This window comes from Phaseolus vulgaris, chromosome 9 (genome assembly GCF_000499845.2).
Source record: "Phaseolus vulgaris cultivar G19833 chromosome 9, P. vulgaris v2.0, whole genome shotgun sequence".
In the NCBI taxonomy this organism is placed as follows: Eukaryota; Viridiplantae; Streptophyta; class Magnoliopsida; order Fabales; family Fabaceae; genus Phaseolus; species Phaseolus vulgaris.
Genome location: NC_023751.2, coordinates 349,384 through 373,414, shown reverse-complemented (window position 1 = coordinate 373,414; position 24,031 = coordinate 349,384). Strand labels below are relative to the sequence as shown.

Genomic DNA, 24,031 nt, shown 5'->3' with positions numbered 1-24,031 from the left:
AGAGATATCAAGAAGGTGTGCGGAGGAAACTCAAACTCTTGGTTTGATAATCAGAGAAGGTGGAAGGTCGGTGCAGGGAATAATATTATGTTTTGGACAGACCATTGGATAGGGAATGATACTTTGAAAAACAGATATCCCAGAATTTTTTCAAACTCAGTGCTTAAAAAGGGCTTTGTAGATAAATATGGGGTATGGCAAGAAAATCAGTGGGTATGGCAAATAGAATGGAGAAGAGAGTTGTTTTTATGGGAAAATGAAATTATAAATGAATTTATGGATGAATTGAAGACTATTAAAATAGATGCTTGTAGAAATGATGAGTGGATGTGGGTAGGTGATATCTCAAATTGTTTTACTGTTAATTCTGCTTATAAAATCCTTTGCCAACAAAATAATTTGCAGTCACATTCATGCTCTGCTTTCAATTTTGATTCTTTTTGGAGCCTAAAAGCTCTACCATCAGCACATTACTTTGCCTAGCGTGTTTTATTTGGTAAAATTGCAACATATGATAATTTAGTACATAGAGGAATTCAGGTTGGAAGGGGAATGTGTGTCATGTGTGGGTCTGAGCTTGAAACGGTAAATCATCTTTTCTTCACATGTAAAGTGACTTCTAAAGTATGGTGTATGTCTGATGCTTGGGCTGGTAGAGCTTTTGTACATTGTGATAATGCTATTCAACATTTTGAACAAATAGGTTTTACGAGTCTAAACTACTTGGGAAATTGTGTTTGGAAATGTATGTGGATTTCTATTATTTGGGGAATTTGGAATCATAGGAATAGGATAATTTTCAATAATGCAGTGGTGGTTCCTGTTGCAATTTTTGCTTTGGCCCAAGTAAAGGCGTGGGCATGGGTAAGTTATAAATTTCCAAAGTCAAATTTCTCTTATTTTGATTGGTGTATTAATGTATATGAATGTTTAAAATCAATACATTGATGATTAACACCCTTTCTTTGCTTTTGGTTGGATTCTTGGTTTGCATGAGAGGAATGCCCTTGGGGTACAACTATAATCATAATGGATGCTTGGAAAATGCAGTAGATAGCAAGGAGACAAAGTCTTTCTTTTGAGCTGATACGTTTATAGTCTGGAATTGGACTAAGTTGTAGGATTCCTTGATAGCTAATTTGGTTTATGTATTGACATCTTGTTGTTTTTAAAGAGGTTAAGATTAGCAGATATATGTGTAGAATATGTCTATGTTTAGGCATGTTATATGGAAACCTCATTTCTTTAGTATAAGGAATTGTGTAAATGGGTTGGAGTACCCCAAGTACTTCTATTTATTAAATCTTTATTGCTGATTAAAAAAAAAGCATAAAAAAAATATTAACCATTAGTACAAAATATAAAAACAACGACCCTACATTTAAGGCATTTTTACGTTCAGACGTTGTCATTCAAAATGCGGTGACATTTTTTAAATTAACTTCATTTAAGAGGACGACTATTTGTTATAGATGCATTCTTAAACAAAACGCTTTGTCTTAAGAATGCGACTATTAGGTAAAGTCACATTCTTAAATAAAACGCTTTGTTTAAGAATGCGACTTTACCTAATAGTCACATTCTTAAAACAAAACTTGTTTAAGAATGCGACTTTACCTAAGAGACGCATTTTTAGAACAAAGCGTTGTTTAAGAATGCAGTTTTACCTAATAGCTGCATTTTTAAAATATTTTTTACCCTAACAGTGAAATGTGCCACTTACGCTTTCATACTTCATTTCTTTTATGACTTTTCGTTTTCTCTTCTGTTTATGCTCTCGTGCTTCCTCTCGTCTTCCTCGAGCTTACATTGTGTTCTCTGTGCCATTGGTAAGTTCATTTTGAGCTCTCTACTTCTTCTTCACCATTGATTTTTGTATTTTTTTTCGTTTCTCTTATTTGTTTGTTTTTTGTCATTGCTCGAAGGTCACCACTGTTTCATTGTCATGTTGTTGTTTGGGTTTTGTTGTGCCCTATTTGCTCCATCGTTGTTGCCACCTTCGCTGCTACCAGTCCCGCGCCACTCTTCACTACCAATGTTGCCTTTTCACGCACAAGGTTGGTGATGTTTTATTTTTTTTTAAGGTTATTAATTTTTTTATTTTTTATAATTTATACATTACAAGAAATTTACTATTTACATATTGATTATTACATACGAATTCAAATCCGTATGTAAATTGAGCATTACATACAGATTTGAATTTGTATGTAAAGTGACGTTACATACAGATTTTTACATACAGATCTGAATCTGTATGTAAAGTGAGCATTACATATGGATTTTTATATACGAATTTAGATTCGTGTGTAAAGTCAGCATTACATACGAATTTTTACATACAGATCTAGATCCGTATGTAAAGTAAACATTACATACTTTCATACGGATATAGGGAATTGAAATCATTTTAAGATTTATTACGTTGTTAGAATTAAATTAGAAAAATAATTTGAGTTTAATTATTTCTTTTAATTTAATTAAATAAAAAATTATAAAAAAATTACATTCAAATTTTATTCGTATATAAAGTATTACATATAAATATTTATAATAATTATAATAATAATAATGATAATATTTATAATATTAATAATATTTAATGATATTCATAATTTTTATAATATTAATAATATTAAATAGTATTAATAATTTTAATAATATTAATAATATTAAAAGTATTTAATAATATTAATAATATTAACCGTATTTAATAATATTAATGATTTTAATAATATTAATAGGTATAATAATTGTAATTAATAATGTGAAATGATTCATGTGGGAGTTGAGTCTAGGAATTAAATAGATATGCATTTAAGAGAAGTTGATTTTATTAATGTGAAATGACTAATAATAAAAAAAATTAACATTATTTTATACATCTTGTCTTTTCCAAAACTTAGTGTCAACTAGATCAGACGTAAAGACTTTATATAATAAAAAATATATATAAATTTTCTGCTTTTTAAATTATTAAAGAAAATTCAAAATCTTTTCTTTTTGTCGTAGAGTTTGTTTAATCAACATCTACATATTTTTAAAAGCTAAGGTGGGTTAGGTCAATATAAAAATCTATATATAATAAGATGATTAATTTTTTAAAATATTTTCATAACTTTTGACTTATTAAAAAAATTCAAAATTTTGTACAATTGTAAAGTCAACGTAGCTTACATAAAAAAAAATCATGAAATAGAAACCAATTTTTATAGACCAAAATAATTAGTTACAATAATAACTAAATTAGAGATAATTTTAGAAACTAAAAAAAAATGTTTCTAAATTAGTTTCTATTATTGTTAAATAGTTTTTAAATTGGTAACTAATTAGCAACTAATGTTTTAAATACTAATTATTTAGTTTTTAAATTTGGTAGCAAAAATCTTGGTTGCTAACTAGATACCAATTTAGAAACTATTTAACAATAATAGAAACAAATTTAGAAACTAACATTTTGTTTAGTTTTTAAAATGGTATCTTTTATTTACTATTGCAACTAATTATTTTGATATCTAAAAGTTGGTTTTTATTTATTTTCTTGCAGTGTTACTTTAATAAAATCCCATTTAGAATGATAATTTTTTAGGACTTAATTCATTGCTTATTAGTAGCGACTGTACTAACAATTAGAGAACATTAAAAAAATTAACCGTTCTTGATTTTTTTTTAGTGATGTCAAAGTTTGTAAGGAAATGATTTAGGTCTTTTAACCCAGATGCTCTTCAGCCACTTGATGTTATCATTATACGAGAGAGAATGGTGCAAACTGTACAATAATATATTTGAATGTGTTGTATAATTGTTATTTGTAGATAAAACAAAGGAAAATAGTCTTTTTCCCAAATTAATTATAAGAGAGAGTTTCGTATGTATATGCTTAATTAGTGCAATTTGTTGTCGTAACAAAAAGGATTTCTCTTAAATTAAATAGTATTTTCCACATTTTAATTCGATGGACTAGTTTATTTTGCCACTCAATCAATGAGTTGCCCCTTTATAATTCACAAACACGAAAAACATATAACATGCCTAATGTGTTTTATGAAAATGGAATTTTGACATTTCAACGATTGGTTTGGGTTAGTTTGTTGCATTCTTTTTTTCTGACAATCACAAAAATTTCACAAGCTATACTGTGAAGAGTCTTTAGTTTTTATATAATGTTTTTTGGTTTTGATAATTGATAAATATCAGTTTTTTTAAAATAGCTATTGTAAGATTTTTTTTATTTAATCCTTCGTAATATATATTCATTTTTTAATCTCTAAAATTTTACTAAATTTGATTTTTTTTTTCTTTTAAGAAAGAAATGATATAGGAACTAAAAAAATTATTCATACATTACAAGGACATGCATAAACGGAAAAGTTATTTATTACGGTGACTGAAACCAAATAATAATAAAATGAAACTTAAAAAATTAAAAAGTCATCTAAAAATGGTTTTTGATAAAGATTAAAACCAAAAAGACAAGATTATTGGGATAAAAAAAATATTGAACCGAAAAGAATTTAGATATAAAGTTGAAAGATGCATGAAGAACAAAATGGTTGAAATAGTAAGAAGTAAAAACCAAAATGGAACATAGTAATATTTTAAATGCATTTTAGAGTGACATTATTTGCCGACAGTTGAGTTGCAACATAGTATAAAAATCCAATAGCATATCATAGTAAACTTTTCTGCATGAGTATGAAGCCCATGTGGAAAGGCAAAAACCATAAAACAAGAACTGTCTTTGGGATTTACATTGACTGCATAGGTCATGGCCTACGAAAAGCAGAGGTGATGTTAAGGAAAATGTCTTCTGTGCATGGAATAGTAAGGCCACCCATTGGATGACTGAAGCCAAATTCTTCCTCTGCTATGCTTAGCAGTTGTTGAAATGAGGGTTGATTCAACACTGACACTGGTATCACAAATCTCTTCTTTTTACCCTTTCCGACATACACAGCAAAGTGCCCTTTAGGCACATCCACTGATGTTGGAGCTGCATGATTTGCAAGATTAGATCGACGAAGAATGTATTTTGCACTCAAAACACAAGGTAAACGAATAGCCATTACAGTAGTAGTGTTGGTTAGAATTTGGAAGTGGTTATTGTTTTTCACAATTGGGTTGGGTGAAAAATGTTTAGCATATGGTTGTGTATTTATAGACGAAAGTGCGCGGAAGAATCAGCTCCGAAAGTAGACAATAGTGTGGGACACATGTATTCAAAAGATCATGCAGTGTGTTCTCAAACTTGGGGGCAAAAAGGTGTTAATGGCCTTCACTGCTTATTTATTGAAGAGATTGATACTTTTTATGCTTTATTTGAATGTACTGATGAAAAATGTGTGAGAAAGAAAAAGGAAAAGAAGATATTATAATGAATGAAAAGGGAAATGATTTGGATTACATGAAAGAAAATGAACAAGGACATACGTGAAAAAAATTTGTAACTTCATAGAAAAAGGGAATTATACTTGATTTTAAATAATTTTTAGAGGCTGCATTCAGGGAACTTTGCTAAACTTAGGTAAATGATTATTTTCTGTTCTGTTTTTTTTGTGTAACAATGGTTGTATTGTAAGACTTTGCGAACTATATTATCTGGACTTTGTAATGGGATAGGCTACTGTGATAGAAGGTTTCGGATCTATATGAAATAATTTACTCTATCTCTAAAATATTTTATTTTATTTTATTTATTTATTTATTGTTAATAAAGAAAATATAATTTGTAGAGCATTCAGAATTTTATATTATATCAATTTAAGTAGAGAGACTCAAAATGACTTCTATTATTATTTTTAAAATAGGATTTGTTCACAATGTCATGAATAACCCAATCTTCCACTTTATTGAAATTCAATATAATCTATCAAACTTTCCTATATTTCTTTTGATATGTAATTTTCTATTATTCCTTTTAGTGAATTGAGTTTGTATTTAATACTTGAGATGATATTTGATCATTAAGTATTTTGTGTTTTAAGAATTAGATATTAACTGAAACACTACAATAAAATCATGAAATAGAACCAATTTTTAGAAACTAAAATAATTAGTTGCAATAGTAACTAAATTAGAGATCATTTTAGAAACTAAAAGAAAATTGGTTTCTAAATTAGTTTCTATTATTGTTAAATAGTTTTTAAATTGATATCTAATTAGCAACAAGGTTTTAACTACCAATTATTTAGTTTCTAAATTTGGTCTCTAAAACCTTGGTTGCTAATTATATATCAATTTAGAAACTATTTAAAAATAATAGAAACTAATTTAGAAATCAAATTTTTTTTAGTTTTTAAAATGATTTCTAATTTAGTTATTATTGTAACTAATTATTTTAATCTTTAAAAATTGATTTCTATTTGATGATTTTCTTGTAGTAAAAAATGTATTTAAATTAGAGATAATGAACCCCGTTAATAATTTTATAGAATTTTTAATTTGTTGTATGATATTGATTAAGGAATTGATGAATCCCCTCTTGAGTAGGAAATGTTAATGATGTAAAAGCTTCTCCTTGGTCTTGAGAGAAGTGTAGCTGGATAAGAAAATGAATTATTTGAGTAGAGATGATATAAATGCATGTTGTAGCAGTGAGTTGTGTGGAGTTTTAATTGGGTAGGTTAGATCCAGATTTGGGTGAAATATGATCAAATAGGTTGCCGTACATTAACAACATATACTGATCTGTAGTCATTTAATGGAAGTACACTGATTGGAAGGTGAAGGGCATTGATTTAATGATAATGGGAAGTCTACTATTTGTTGACAAGATCATGAAATTTTATGATCAACCACTCTCTTGTGTACGATGCAAATGTAATTGGTTGCAAAACCCTTCTAATCTGCCGTGCAACACAGGTACTCATTATACTCATCTAATCACAATTCAACTCCACTAATTCCAATTCCCTCATCAATTATTTCCTTGTCACCATCATTCACATGCCTCTGTTATAATCTACAATTTATTTTAAGCAATTCACTCATATATGGACCAAATATCAGAAAATTTTACACCATGCAGAAATAACTAGATCATTTGCGATCAACTTTATTTACTATAAGTTTCTAAAGACATTAATTTGAATCGTGACTGAAATTGCATCAGATAAAAGATGTTTTTCATTGACTAATCATGCCTTGGTGTGTGTTTATCAGATATATGGAAATTTTGAGACTTCATCAGATTTTGGTGGATTATGTGGAAAACAAGTTCATCAAATATATAAGATTATCATACTATGTTATCATTATATATATATAATTTGCCTTGTGTGTTTACCCAATGAGAGAGACACGTGACTTGTTTACCTATGATAAGAATATAATAATTTATATTGATATATAAAATATATGTAATTAAAATATTAATATACTTTTAACAATATATAAGACAAAATACATTTAGATTTGTATCCAAAAGTGTGGCTAGTCAGAGTCATGTTACAGCTGTTTGACGTGAAAACAGATAAGGTCATCGTACAATATGTTTAGAGCTAAAGTGAAGACACTTGGCTAATGAATGATAGCCGTTAATCATAGTATTTGTTAGAAGTTGAAAGAAGTGGTTGTGTTTCCACAATTGATTTGGGTGATAAAAGTTGAAAATTTGAGTCTGCATTAGGAAATTGTTTATATTAGTGTGGGAAATATGCATGCAAAATATCACTGTGTGTGTGTTGCAGAAGCTGTCATTTTGGAGAGAACACTTATAGGTGGCACTTTGCTTACCAAATTATTTTAACATTGCTAGTAAGTATGCTATCAACCAATTCATTATGCAAGTTTTGTATTCATATCATCATTTTTTTTTTGGAAAAATATCATCTTATTATTTGCCGTGCAAAACATATACTTATTTGTACTCTTTTCCACTCAGAATGCAAGTCCACTTTTCATTGATGGTATAGTAAAAATTATATTTAAATAACTAAAAAGTGGGACATAATTGGCGAATATGTAATTTATGTTTTGTTTTTGTGATTTATTAATTAAACGACCGATAAATAAATAAATAAAGAAGGATAAAACACTATAGTTGAGTTAATGAGAAATAATAATGACTGTTATTTAATATATAAATTAATTCTATCATCTATACTTTAATTAGCCTCCTTTTTTTTCCATTTAAGGCTATCAAATTTACTCTATAATCAAGATTATAAGCTTCAAGTTTACACAGAAATAGAACCAAAGGAAGATGGGGAAAATAATTAATAATTAACAATAGTCATGTATTTCAGTGTCATTTTTTTGCCTATATTACTTAATCTGAAAAACCAATTGCATGGTTAAATTTAAACCTTTTCTATATGGGTAAAGTTTTGTGAAGTCCATGTTGAAAAGCAAAAAGCATGAGAGAAAAAAAGGTTATATTACATGTCATAAGGTATGTAAGGCAGAGGTGATGTTAAGGAAAATGTCTTGTGTGCATGGAATAGTAAGGGCACCCATTGGATGATTGAAGCCGAATTCTTCTTCTGCTATGCTTAAAAGTTGTTGGAATGAAGGGTGGTTCAAATATGAAATTGGTATCACAAACCTCTTCTTTTCACCTTCTCCTACGTACACAGCAAAGTGCCCTTTAGGCACATCCAGTGATGTTGCAGCTGCATGATTTGCAAAAATATTAGTTCGGCGAAGAATGTGTTTAGCACTCAAAACACTAGCCAAACGAATAGCCATCATAGAATTAATCGGTTAAAAGTTGGAAGAGGTTATTGTGTTTCACAATTGAGTTTTGTTTTGTGTGAAAAAAGTTTAGAATATTACGTGTATTTATAGATGAAAGCGTGAGAAAGAATCGTTGTTATAACTTAGGTATGGTTTATTAATTAGTGTGGGACATGTGCATGCAGAAGATCACGCAGTATGTACTCAAACTTATTGGCAAAAACGTGTTGATGATCCTCACTGCTTATTTATTGCAGAACGAGGCTCACCAATTCTTAGAGAACACATATATATGGTCCTAATTAAAATTACTTATTTCAACATACACGATATTAATGCAAGTTTCTATCACTTTTGTACGAAAATTTATTAGGCAATAATACAGTCAGAGTTAAGGTGACATCACATATATTCCAACCTTTTTCATTTTTAAAAAAATTAATAGCACTTAAAAGTGTTATGTAAAATTAATAAATGGTGAATGATTTAATAATTTATTCTTTTGTTGGGTGCAAATATAACTGGTTAGAATAGATCCACGTTTATTTTCAAATATAATCTGATTATTTGCCGTGCAAGACAATTGTACTCATCAATCCAATCACAGTGGAAATCTACTCCTTCGCAATATGGACAAGATGTGTATTTATAATGTGTATTTATGCTTAATTCAAAACCACAAGTTTCTAAAGTAGAATTTATATTTATAAAAAAAAAATTGTTTCTAAATTAGTTTTTATTATTGTTAAATAGTTTCAAAATTGGTATCTAATTAGCCACCAAGATTTTTACTACCAAATTTAGAAACTAAATAATTGGTAGTTAAAATCTTAGTTGCTAATTAGATACTAATTTAAAAATTATTTAACAATAATAGAAACTAATTTAGAAACTAACTTTTTTTTATAGTTTCTGAAATAGTCTCTAATTTAATTTTTATTTTTAACTAATTATTTTGATCTCTAAAAATTGATTTCTATTTTATGATTTTCTTGTAGTGTATTTTTACACTAATTTAATATTTTAAATTGTATTAAATTTAAAATTAGATATTCATGATGGTTAATAAATAATACTATAAACATAAAAATTTGACCAGGATAAGTATTTTAAAAACTAAATTTAGACTTAAATTTAACTATAGGTTATACTTGTGTTCCAACTTTACAATTGACTTTTACGTGATCTGTTACTCTGTTTGCCGAAGTTGTGAACAAAAAGCTGCTAAGACTCTATATGAGTACATTGGGAAAATGGATCTTCATATCTTCGAACTGATAAGTTCTTATATTTGAAGAACTAAATGTACTGTGTTGTTAAGGAGTGATAGATAGATTGGTACATTAAATCTTTATATTAAACTGTGAAATTGGTATACACGAAAGAGTATTTCATAATATAAGTGGTGCAAATCTTATATATATTATACTGTTATTCATATCTCCCTATAGACTTATTCTTTTTGAGCAAAACTACTGGAAAAAGATGCATCACCTTACAACCCTCTGTACTAACAGTTTACAAACTCAAAATGACATAGTTTAATCCAAAAGTGTACCTAGACAGAGCCATGTTACATATCTGTCTGACGTGAAAACAGATAACATCATCGTACAATATTTTTAGAACTCAAGTGAAGGCACTTGGCAAATGAATAACAGTCATTAATCATAGTAATTGTTAGAAGTTGAAAGAAGTCATTGTTTCCCACAGTGGATTTGGGTGATAGAAGTTGAAAATTTGAGTCTGCATTAGGAAATGGTTTGTTAGTGTGGGAAATATGCATGCAAAATATCACTCTGTGTGTGTTCTGCAGAAACTGGCATTTCAGAGAGAACACTTATAGGTGGCACTGGCTTACCAAATTATTTTAACATTGGTAGTAAGTATGCTATCAATCAATTCATTATTCAAGTTTTGTATTCTGATGATTTTATTTTTTGGAAAAATATGATGTGATTATTTGCCGTGCAAAACATATACTTATTTGTACTCTGCCATTCATAATGCAAGCCCACTGATGGGAAAGTAAACCCCATTGATCAAATCATAATGGAGTGTACTATTTGTTGACAAGATGGTGTAAATGATTAGAGTTCCATTTGGGTAGAATATCAACACTCTTTTTTGTGCCATAGAAATTGAACTGGTTAGATCATATTTCACCTCAAAAACCATCTACAAATTTGTCTTGCAAAACATGTACGGATTATACTGATCATATCAGGATGCAAGAACATGGGAAATTCCGTGATGAATTATTTTCTACTCACCATTAAAGCTTTGCTAGATTCAAATTATTTTCCCACTGTTTCTAGATTCAAATCATATATAAGTTACAACATTTTTACATAGTCTTTAAAATTTATCAAACTTTTTTGCAATAAAGTTCAAATTCCAATTCAACACACCTCTCGATATTGGATTTGTTGAAGACAATTCACAAATTTATAGAAGAACTTCAACTGAATCCCTTTCTTCCCATCTTAATGTATATATTTCTGACAATACCTAAATCTAAGATCATAGAAGTTGAAAATGTCCTAACATATACTGTAATGGGCTTTTATATTATTATTCCATTAACTACCCTTAAAAGAAAGATGAGAGATATGTTTATTTAAACTAAGGATTTCCAAAACTGACTTTTTGGGAACCTTGCATTGCATAGCAGAGATTCTCAGAGCAATGAGACTAATAATTAACAAAAATAACAGAGGTGCATATAACATGAATAGGATAAAAAGACTTCTAATTTGCATTTGAAATGTATTTTCATTTTTAATTTATTGTTTTTGTTTTCGTAAATTGGATTGGATACAAACACATTTGTGTGAAGTGGGCCAAGTAGCCCAATTGGACACATTTTTTATTGGAACAGAGGCTCAATTCAATTTTTCAATTTTGGCTCCTACATCCTGCAGCTCCATATTTATTTGAAATTTAAATTTTATTCTTTCATTTTTTATTTCTGCAGTTTCACCTTTTTAATGTACAATCTCATGACATTTAAAGTTAAATTTTAAATTTTTGTATTATGAAATTTAAATTTTATTCTAATTTCATTTGACATTAAAGATATAATTATTTTATTTTTATTAGTTAAATATAATATTTTATTATTAAAAGGAATTGTAAAGTGAAAATAAAAGAAATGTAAGTGTAAAAGGATAATTTCTCTTAAAAAACTTTAAGTGTGTGTTCTTTGATTGGTGTGAGGGTATGGAATAGATGTTTGAATATGAAATTTTGATTGATTTGGCAGTTTGGAGGAATTTGATAGATAGAGGACATGGATTTGCACAAGGCACTCCTCCAAATCAGGGTCTGGATCTTGTGTTAGTCTCAGTACAAGATGGATGGAGGTTTTAACGTTGCCAAATGTATTTTTTTTTATCGTAATAAAAGTTAAATAAATAAATGCAAACTATTTCAGTGATAATTTTATTTTTTTTAAAAACCCAATATTTAACTAAAACTATCAAACTAACAAACCAAATCGCTAACCGTAGTAAAAAATCTAAAAAAAATAAAATGATTGTATGATCTGAACGTTCCCAAATGTATATGATTGTATATTTGGAATTAAACTGTAAAAAAAAATCAAATTTTAGGTGGGAGCAGCTTAAAAACATGAGGATGGAGAATGTAAAAGCCTTCAATTATTTTCTTTGTGTTGTTTTAGGTTTTAAATTGGCCCAATAGCGTACAAATAAAAACACCTGATAAGAAAATAATATTAAAAATTAAATGTAGCGATAGAACACTTATTGGTTCAAATATGCCATAGTTGATTCCAGAAACTTGGGTTGTGGCAAAGGATCAGATTGATGAGTTATTATTCATGTCTGCTATTTTTAAACATTAAGCATCTGTACATATTTCTGGAAAAATATGACTATACATATAATGTGAAGTCACACTCTTGGCGATAGTATCTCTTTATAATTTTTTTTATAAATTATATACTGTTTTTATACATTAAATTTATTTATTTGTTGTATAAATTTAAAATAAAATGAATTGAATTTTTGCAAGTTTTAATATAATTTTTATTAAATTATATTTAAGCTAAATATTTAAGAAAATTTTCACTTGCTCCACATTAATAATATTAATAATAAGTATAATAAAAATCATAATATGACAAAAGAACTTGTCTGGTATAGTAGTTAAAGTTTCTTTGTCACCGGGAAGACTTGGGTCCGTTTTTGGTCCACGCTAGATCCTTGTTTTCTTGTAGTGATTTGAGATATAAAAAATAATTAGTTGTTATATTGACTAAATTAGAAGATGATGCTTAAATTGTTCTAGATTGATAACTAGTAACATTATTAGATCAAATATCATGAAAAAAAAAGACTAGATAATATTTTTACTTATCTTTATTATGACTAGAATTCGTATATCTGTAGTGAGTAAACCTTAGCTATTATACCGATATATGATCTAATGATGTTCATCGTTACGAAGCTAGGTTGAAATGAAGAACAATTTAAAGAAAGTAATTAAGATAAATTAAACAAAAATTCAAGACATAACTCAAATGATTAAGATAATTTAAAGGGAGGCGTAACTCACGTTTAGAAAAGTTAAATCAAGAAAATAGTTAAATAAAAGAAGCTAAAATATCGAAGCATAATGTGATTATTATTTGAGAGAATTTCACATCATTGACGTATAAATTAAAGTTAAGTTGTAGACATCATATATTTTAACAGTTCAACATGCCAGAATCTGGCTTTTCTTTGTTCATATGGTCAGATGAAATTTCAGGTCATAACCTGTTTCAGAAAAGAAAAACTTCATGATCATCAACTGAAAGTAAACTTCTGCATAATTTGAAGAACGTACAGTTAAATTCTAGTTTTATCTTTGGGTGGTTTTTCAATATATTGAATAGATGATTAATATAGCTACGTGACAGAGTGTTTCTTAAATTAGCACATGTTTTGTGCTTGTGCCTTTACTTCATTTAGAAAAACATCAGATATATATACTTCAGATACATGGTTTAGTAAGGTTCATATATTGAGATGACATTATTCCACTTGAGGGAAACAAACAACTAAACTGAAAGAAAAGAAAACCCTAATGGACAAAGTTGTATCCATACATTTTGGGATAAGGATATTTTGTTGCATGCATGAGTTATAGGTGGTTCAAGCGAGAAGCTACGTTTAAGAACACAGCCTCCTCGCATGGAATAGTGAGACCACCCATGGGATGGCAGTAACCGAACTCCTCTTCAGCTTGTCTAAGCAATTCTTGAAACAAGGGCTCGTTCAAGAATAGTACTGGTATGGAGAACCTCTTCATTTTCTCTCCAACATACACAGCAAGATACCCTTTTGGGACTTCTGTATCCTTGCAGGAGGATGCTTGGCCTGCACTAAATGATGATCGTCTTATACCAGGTAAGCGAAAACCCATTTTGTTCTGTTTCTTAACTCACTGATCGCCAGAATAAGAGTGATCTGTGCTGTTTGTGAACCAAATGTAGGGTATATATACACTTGTAAGGGCTACTACTTGAGATAATACTTATTTTACTGTCCCAAAATATAGACCACAAAATCGATATATAAACTGTAGAATTAAAAACAATAATAATAATAATAATAATACTGTTAAGTAAATAAATGTTCAGATTGTAAATCAAGGATGATGACATTTCTAACGAACACAACATAACACAAAATCGTAATTTTATAATAATTTTTTAGTTCGAATATGTTGACACCTCTGCACATGACACACATTTAACCTTGCAGACGTGAGAGAGTGAAATTGCGTGCGAATGAGCCGTGCAAGCTTCAAAATAAGATAAAAAAATAATATATTACATTAATTATTAGAAACAACTGGTGTAATATTTTTTTTTTACTCTGACCAATATTACATCAGTTAAGTAATCTAACCGATGTAATATATGATTCACATTAAAAAAAAATTAAATTTGTTGATAAAACATTTTTCTATTTTTTATTTAAATATATTTACTTATATAATATAATACCTTTTGTTGAAATATGTTTATATGAGAGGTTGAAGTTAAAAAAATAATCATTATTTTATGAAGATTCAAACAAAATTTCAGGAGATTATTAAAAAGGATAATGTTAATTTTGTGTTTTAAAAGAAAGGGCAAAATTAGATACAAGTTTAAATTATAATGTTTGATTTTATGTTTTAAAAGAAAGCACAAAAGATACCGTTTGAATATCCCACATATTTTTATAATGTATAACTTTATGAAATACAAGTATCTCAATTTCAACCAATGGACAGCTAAAGGACCAACACCTTGATAAGTGGAGGAGACTTTTCCAAGGCAATAAAAAATACTATAATTATGGAAACTTGTGTACACTTAATATTAAGTTTGTCTTGGAAATAGTTAATGTTTGAATATTGAGTGGCTGCTAGGAGATTGAAATGAAAGGCAAGTGATGCATTACTTAAGATATTGTATATATGAAGGCTGTATTCAAAATCAGCAGCTTCTGCTTTCTCACAACTAGCTATACTTTGACGACAAGTCCATGTGAAGTGCATGGGAACTCCTTGTGATTTTAGTTTTAAGTCTTCATCTCATGACGCGACTCTTCCTAGTAAATTTAATCGGTCATTCGTTTTTTTTATATATATTGGGTGCTACTTCTATCTAATTATAAATGTTTAAGGAAAATTGAATACTTATTACAAATCTACTGAAAGTATTTATTGATATTAACGTGGCTCTTTATGAAATTCAGAATTGAAGTTTTGAAAAACTTGAATAACACAGTGGTTTTTGCCGTACTTAAAAATCAGAAATGGAAGAGTTGTGATAAGTATTGGTAATATTTGATGAGTTTTATCTGGTAAAGAAAGGCCATAATTCTGGAAACATGTCTACACACAAGGTGTAGTGTGTTGTTCCTTTTGTCGAGTTCACTCTTGGTAGTATTAAATGTTTGAATGTTGAGTGGCTGCTAGAAGCTTCAAACCAAAGCCAACCGTTGCATTGCTTAAATATTGTTAAATCACACCCTCTCTTTTTTCTCCATGTGCATGTAGTGATTTTAGCAATTTTTTTTTTTAATCAAAAGAATAAATAATGGAAATAGTTTAAAAAATATCTCAATCTTTAACAAAAACAGAGATGTTTTCTAACTTACAACTCGCTTTGAACTGATTTTCACCTAATGCACTTCTAACTCTACATTTTGAATATAAATTAAGGTCATGACTGTAGTCAAATTCTTCATCCTCCGTAATACTTAAAAAATTATATTGATGGTATTCTATTCCGGAACTGTAATACTTTGTAGTATAAATTTAGAGAGAAAAAAAGATAATTTGAAAATTGAATTGAGATCTTTTTATTTTTTTTGTCTTGGGATTAAAAAATTCTTAGAATTCTAAATATGAATTTACTAGTACTTTGAAAGCGAATAATTACACCTGGTATAAAAATTACTTCTCATTTTTTGGAATTGAGCTTTGAGATGAAGAATTTGAATTTAATTAAAAGACTTGATAATGGTGATGGACTTTGTGTATTTAAGAGTAATTCCTTATGTAACATGAAACTATAACCAATAAATATGTATCTCTAACTGATTCATCAAGTTTCATTCTCTTTGATTTAAAATCGGTGAAAGTTTTCGTCTACTCCATACTTTAAATGAGGTCAAGTTCCAAAGTGATTTGGTTTGGTTGGACCTCTATTCAATAGGTAAAATGTTATATTAACAAGTTTAACCCAAACTCTTATAGAAATTCTTTTTTCAAACATAGTGGCTTTAAACTTTTTAAATATATAAAACAATTTAGATTATTTTACTCATAAAATAAACTCTCCTCAAATGAGTCAAGTCATTAATAAATAAAATAAAATACCTATTTTGACTATGAGAAAGAGTATTTATTGGATACATATGTGCACCAATTCCAATACTTATTTGCCTCTCCTTACTCCTTTCTTTTGGAATGGTTGTCAATGATATTGGTCAACCATGCATTTCATGGGAGAGAAACTTGTTAACTAGATGATAGATATTCCGATAATGTGTTTGATTATTTAATCTTGTAAAACTACTATGTACAATATGGATTATTACATTTGGGGAGGGAAAATCTGTAAAATTGAAGAAGAAGATTTAGACTATCCTCTTATCTTTGTAAGTTGTGGTTTTTGATTAGTTAAGATTGTATTGTAGTTTGGTGGAACTAATGCAAATAATTAATAGACCTTATTTTATACACGGGTTGAATTATTTTTTAAATACTCTACTTTAATGTTAGTATTCTTTACCCGATAAAAAAAACATACATCCTTGAAAGATGTAAACTAAGTTCCCATTTTTATAGCCAAAAAATCATAATTTTTTCATTCAAATAAAGAAAATTAGACATTGCTATAAATTGTGATGGTGGATGTTGGAGTATCTGTTGTTGTAAAACAGAACCTAATATAGCAAAACAAAAACGAAAAATAGAGTGTGTGAAAGGAAAATCAGATTGTGCGTGGAAAACCCTAGCTTTTCGATTCCGTTGGAGGAGATCTCGGAAGTGCAATAGAGACTAGAACTTACCGAGATATTCGCGCTCGTTGCCCTCTCCACCCTGGATCGTGGCCGCATGACCGGGAAAGCACTACCTTGCCCTTCGAAAGTTGAAGAACGTTGCTCCGCTTCCACGCACGCTGTGCCTGGTCCTTTGGGGATTTTAGAACGTTGCCGCTGCAGTTGCAATGTTGGACGGAAGCATGTGGGTCTGGAAGTTGCAACGGACCCTTGGACCCTCTCCCTATATAAAGAGAGCTCCACCCCTCTGAAAACCATTAATCACTCACCTCTTCATCTTCTTCTTCCTCACAGCACTCACCATCGTGCCTTCTTCTTCCTTCTCCAATTTTTCCCTTCTCATTTTCTCTCACCTCATTATTTTATTATTATAATAATTCTGGGTTATATTTGGGTATTACTCTTTTAAAGAGAAACTTGCTAGTTCTGATCCTCGGAAATCTTTGAGAAGTTTCTGTTGTATCCTGGGGGACTTACGCAATACACCGCGGATAAGTTCTTACGGACAGTGATTACTCACGTCTCGGGAAACCTTTTTTGTTCGTTTTAAAGCCTATATTACTACATCTGTATCATTGTTCTTCATTTTGATTTTGTTTGTTGCAATGATCTACAACTCGTTGAAGGATCTATACCACTTTGTTAGTAGTATTCAGGTAGTGCAATACTTTGCAGTGTAAAAGTTAGAACTAGAGGAAGATAATTTTGAGATTGAATTGAGCTCTCTTTTGATTATTTTCTTTTCATATTTTTTTTCTTTTTTTTGTTTGACTTGGGATACATTTGTAGTAGATTCAAGCTAAAACAATGTTCTGTAATAATCCTCTGGTACAAAATATAAAAAGTAACATAAATATCACTAAATACTTTTAATAGACATTCAATAGTCATTCAATCTACATTAAACACTTTTTACAAAACATTAATCCACAAATTCATTATTGAAATGAGGGCTGTTTCAAAATGACACTGGTATTAAATATTGTTCTTTTTGTTGTTGCCTTTCTTACGGACATACAGAACAAAGTATTATTTAGAATCATATTTTTGTTGTTGCCTTTTTTATCATCACTTTCTCAGTTTGAACACCTTATTGTTCTCAATTAAGCTGGTCAACAAAAGCTAATTATATTTTGTGCAGAAATAGAAGTATGAGGATAAAGTGGTTGATGTCAAGGAAAGTTGGGCGTGAGAGAGATATACAAATCTACACCACAAGCTATTGGTAGAAGTTGTTGATGACTAAGATTGTCCTAGTTGTAGACTATATTGGCTGATCATTGACAAATTACGTGTGAACAAACAATAGGTGGCGGATAAGAGAATTTATAAGATGTATATGAAAGCCTCTGGTTTATTACACAGAATTGGGGCAGAGAATAGGATTCATGAATCATTATGCATGACTTTGGAACTCATTCAAACAAGTGTGTACAGTAGCCTACATGGAAGTTTCGTTTGAATAGTGTTTTGAAATACAATATTTTTGTTTGCTACCTTACATTATTTGTCAGGATCAGAGAAATTTAAAACGGAAAACTAGTCATAATTGGACAAAGTATTGTAAACTCTATTAGTTGATGGGTTCAGTGTCTGTTTTGAGTAGTTTATTCCATGTCCATATTATGTCTCTAGTGAAAGGAAATTTGCCTATTTGTCTAGAAATATAAGTAATCTGACATCGATCTATTGTCCAGTCATACAAGGATATTATGATGATTCAAGGAATGCTAGCTGGCTGATACAACCTCAACTCAAGGGTCACTGCTGCTTTCATATTCTAAGACCACTCTATTCAATTCAAAATACATACAATGTGCTTTCTCACTATTATTTTCACACCACATATCCCTGTGAACTCAACAGGATCCTTCTGTTTCTCTTTATCACAATCAGCTCTTTCGAAGCTTCACAAATAACATTAATTCGTGACTAGGACATTATTGTATGGTTGGATCAATTATTTGAATACCCTTTTCTCCATAATTGGACTTTTTTTGTATTTATTATTATTCAATAAAATGGCATCTTCCTCTTCCCATTGTTTCTTAGCTGTGTTTTAATCCTACAGCAGCAAATATCGTGGTACACTAAAGTGTTCTGCAATTAAAACAGTTTTCTAACTGTGTATTTTTTTTGTCAGAAAGATGAGTATATACTAATAACTATATACAAAGATGCAAAATTGGTTTCCAGTTACAATTTTATCCTCCTACATTCTCTGCATCAACAGGGCTGTTCAATATACCCCTTACTTACTCCTCTGATTTCACACAAAAGATTAAACAGATCTAGAAATTCAACCCAACAGTACTCGTCACAAAGAGCTTTTTAAAGCTCTATTGACCAGTCCAAATTGTTTATGCAGTATCCATGATGTGGACACCCCTCCGCGTTAGACCTTCATAATGTAACTCTGTATATGTAACACATTGTAATTCAATAAGGTTTTTGTGCTTGTGAAAAAAGAGAAACATATAGGAAACGTATGTTCTTGAATTTTTCATTCTAATAAATAACTTTTTTAACAATTTCCAAAGAAAGAGAATGAAAAAAATTCTCTACAATTCTAGAAGAAGCCTGATGTACACAATCTCACTACTAATCTATGTCAGTCTTCTATTCTTTGAGCTTTAGAGCCAATTCAAGCTAGAGGTAACATGCAAAAAGACATCTTCTGTGCAAGGAATTGTTAGACCGCCCATTAGATGATTGTATCCAAATTCTTCCTCTGCTTGACTGAGCAAGTCTTGAAGTGAAGGTTGCTTCAAGTATGACAAGGGGATCACAAACCGTTTCATTCTCTCTCCAACATACACTGCAAGATAGCCCTTTGCCACATTTACAGCTTTTAGAGATGCTTGGCTATCAGTAAATGAAGCCCTTCTAGTTGCAGGGAAACGGAAACCCATTTCAAATGTCTCAAAGAGTAAGCTAAAATTCACAAATACTAGAAGAATGTAGCTAAGGTTTGCGTGAGTATGCAAATGAGTTGAGTTGGTTGTGAAGGAAGACAATGTATTTATAGATTTTAGTTTTTTTAGAAATCTATTTCCTAGAGAAATGATGAAAAGATGGAGTCCATGAGATGAGAGATCACATGGTGTTGTCTCAGATGCCTCTATGAATTATGAACAAGTTCATTAATAGTGAAAACCACTAACTTCAGAACCAATGGCGTATAGAGTACTCACGAGATATGCTCAGGTTAAGTTTAATGCTTGTTCAATTGTACTGTTTTTGTAGACATGCAGCAGACATGTCACGTGTCTTCTTCTTCATATTGATAATGCCACCCAATTCAAAAATATATTGCTGACAGAACCTCTCAGTGACGCGTTCTACAATAGTTGATAGCAATGGATCATAATTATTAGGATCCAGCATGGAACCTTTATCCTGAAGCTCAATCACTATTTGCTTTGACATGAAAATTTGATGTATATATAACATTGAAGCAGAATAGTACATGATTAGAACCAAGTCGTAAATATACACTACTGTCCTTAATATAGTCAGCATAATTAGTCTTTTCATGAAAGTCTGGCAACAACTGTCCTTTCATTTTCCATTAATTTTAATCTCAATAGTATGTAACTTGTACTAATAATGGTTGTTTCGATATTAATTTTTAGCATGAAAGAAATGATTAGCTAATATTCATGAACGACTATGAAATTGGATTACAGAGTCTTCTTAGGTAGTATTTTAAGCTAATTAACTGGGGTTATGAGAACTTGAGTTTAGTCTTTCTTGAAGTTCTTTTTCCCATCCAGAGGTGACCCAATGGTTTTTCCTAACCAGATAACTTCAATTTTGAGGTCCAGATCAATAATGACAGTCAACTTTGTGCAGTATATAATGCTTCCAAACTAATCATAAAGTTATTTAACAGGCTAATATGGATCATCACTTGTTTTCCCTCCAATGGAAATATGCTTTATTATTTTTGTGATCAACAATAAATTACTTTATAGTAGAACATAACCAGTATTATGTAAATCACTTGTTGCCCCAGAAACACCACTAAGATGCTGTTGATTGAGATAATGCGAGAAGCAATGAGCCGTAGGAAGTGAGGCTGAATTTTATGTGCAGATAGAATGGGAAGAACCACAAAATTAGGAGGATATTTGTTTTATGGTGCAGAGTAAACAAAGGGACCAAAAATTATAGAAAGTCTACCTAGTGGCTATAAGGTTTTCTGGTATTCTTTTTTTTTTTTTTTGATCAGCAGTTTTCTGAGTCTTGCTCATGGACATATGGCGCTGAATTATAACTACTACATTAGGTCAGGTATGGTGTATCTTCAACTCTCAAATTGCAAGCAAGCTTATACACATAAAGTTAGATTTTGTATATATAACAGTTCTTAAAATATAAAAATTCAATGAGATTTAACTGAAGCAAAAATGGTATCTATCTCTTTTCATTACTTTCTGGTTAACGTCTTTCCACTCTTTGTGGAAAAGGTAAAGAAAACAAAAATGAAAAATTGAAAGAAATTTCCCTCCTGCACAAATTTTTTGTCATCTACTCTAGTAAGTCTTGTTTAGCATGAGCTATAGCCCATTCAAGCGAGAAGTGACATTGAGGAACATATCCTCCTTACACGGAATTGTGAGACCACCCGTTGGATGAGAATATCCAAATTCTTCTTCTGATTGATTCAGTAAATCCTGAAAAGTAGGTTGGTTCAAGTATGATATAGGAATCACAAACCGCCTTATGTTATCTCCAACATATACTGCAAGATGGCCTTTTGGGATTTCAACCCCCTTAGATGCTCTTTTAATACCAGGTAAATGGAAACCCATTGTATTGCTTTAATTGACACTTGGAAGTAAAGAATGATGACAGAGAACTTGCAGACGAAAGTATCTTTGGAGAGAAACTGGGTTGTATTGTTGTGATGAAGTGGTTAGTATATATAGTTGAACTCAGGTTTGGTGGATGGGCCCTCTGATGTGTTCAAGTAGGATACAAACAAACAAGGGTTCAAGAGAGATCACATGGTATTGTCTTGGAGCCCTTAATCGAGGATGGTGATTGCTTGGCAGATCCATCGATTCAACTGGGTCGTAATTCTTGAGGATGTGCTGACATGATGAACACTTGAAAATGAAAGATAATATGTACATGTTGGAGAACCTATCTCTTGAAAATGAAAGATATATGTATATCTCTATTTTCTGCATTTAACTGTTTGAATCATGCCTTGAAAAGAATGTCTATTAAGCCATTATTCAGATGTCAAACACCAGAAAATTTTAAATTCAATTTGAAGTGTTTTACAAGGAAGCAATATGATTATATATAATAAGGTAGGCTACAAACTGAAAGAAATTTCAAACTTTAAATTTAAATCAGGGTTGATATTTTCATGCATATGCATTTTTTTATTCTCCTAGGCACTAACATAATCACGTACTTTTTATGTTTCTCTTTTCTTTTCTCTCTTCTTTTGGCTGAAACTTTTAAATGTTCAATCTAGTTTTGATTGATTAATAAAATATAATTTCAATTCAATCTAGATTTTTTAAAAAAAAGTACGAATTAGAGAAAATTAAATTAAAACATAACATTATTTTTTTTTACTAATATAAAAGTGAAAATATTATCATGTGATACTAAGTGTCCTGGGACAATATAGTAAATAAATTAAAAATTTATTTCATTTGTTATTATAAGTAGCATAAGTCTTCTCATTCTTTTCTCTCTTTAGTGTTATATTTTTTTATTAGTGTAACTTTTTTTGTTGTGTTCTTCTTCAACAACGAGCACTCTTTGTTTTTTCTTTTTTACATTGTTGGACGAGGATCACTTTTTATTTGAAAAATGGTTTTTTTACACCCATGTTTCACTCTACACTACAATAAATTTTAATATTTTAATTTTTTCCAATTTTTTTAATTTTAAAAATTATTTTAACATTTTAAATTTTACTTATATTTTTATTAAAAAGTTTTTTTTATTATAAATATTAATATTTTGTTGTGGATTAAAGTTGGAGAAAGATATTTTTTATTTTTCACTACCAACTCACCGTTTCTTTATTTTATTTTTGCATTTCCCTTTTTTTTTCTTATACACTTTTTTTCTAACCATCATAACTCTACACGTCCAACCCTAATATCTATTTGTGTTTGAAATTCAATCTTGACATTAGTTCCTATTGAAAGCTAAACCCTAACACAAACTCTGTTTTACAACTATTTTTCAATCAACAACATACCTATGCAATTTTTAATATATGTAAAAAAATAAAGCTTAAGACTCCTTATATTAATAGAAAATACAATATTACCCTCACTTTTTTTCACTTTACAAGCTGGGTAGATGAGCGATTATATTATACATGATTGATTATGTTATAACTTTTATGACATAATCAATTATAATTATATAATATAATAATATAAATATTAGAAATTATAAAATAATAATATTATTATTAAAAATAAATTTATAAAATAAAAAATTATAAATAATAATTATAATAACAATATTAAAAATAATAATAAAAAAATAAATTTATAAAATAATAATAATAAAGTCATAAATAATAATTATAACAATATGAAATGTTTATCTCAAGAGTTTCATATACAAATAACAATTGTAATGTTACAATTTTATCAATCAAATGACATTACTTACAAATATCATTATTCTTCAAATTCACCATTTTTTTTCTCCAAATCATCCTTCGATCTAAATAAAATATTAAGGTTTTTGTTTGAAAAATATCTTTTGTTATATTTCTACTAATTTCTTTGGAT

The 24,031-nt window shown here is 29.4% G+C and overlaps 2 protein-coding genes and 1 long non-coding RNA gene across 3 annotated transcripts; 1 reads left to right on the top strand and 2 right to left on the bottom strand.

The window, feature by feature from the left end:
- Positions 1-4,612: 4,612 nt before the first annotated feature.
- Positions 4,613-5,106, bottom strand: LOC137820823 (auxin-responsive protein SAUR20-like). Its single transcript, XM_068625087.1, has one exon. The coding sequence runs from the start codon at positions 5,064-5,066 to the stop codon at positions 4,767-4,769; it is 300 nt and encodes a 99-aa protein (XP_068481188.1). The 5' UTR covers positions 5,067-5,106; the 3' UTR covers positions 4,613-4,766.
- Positions 5,107-8,190: 3,084 nt separating this feature from the next.
- LOC137820822 (auxin-responsive protein SAUR23-like) lies at positions 8,191-8,735 on the bottom strand. Its single transcript, XM_068625086.1, has one exon. The coding sequence runs from the start codon at positions 8,689-8,691 to the stop codon at positions 8,386-8,388; it is 306 nt and encodes a 101-aa protein (XP_068481187.1). The 5' UTR covers positions 8,692-8,735; the 3' UTR covers positions 8,191-8,385.
- An 8,065-nt stretch (positions 8,736-16,800) lies between these two features.
- On the top strand, positions 16,801-19,288 carry LOC137820825 (uncharacterized). The gene is made up of 2 exons (XR_011082699.1): positions 16,801-18,676; positions 18,947-19,288. It is a non-coding gene; the product is annotated as an uncharacterized lncRNA (long non-coding RNA).
- The last annotated feature ends 4,743 nt before the right edge of the window (positions 19,289-24,031 follow it).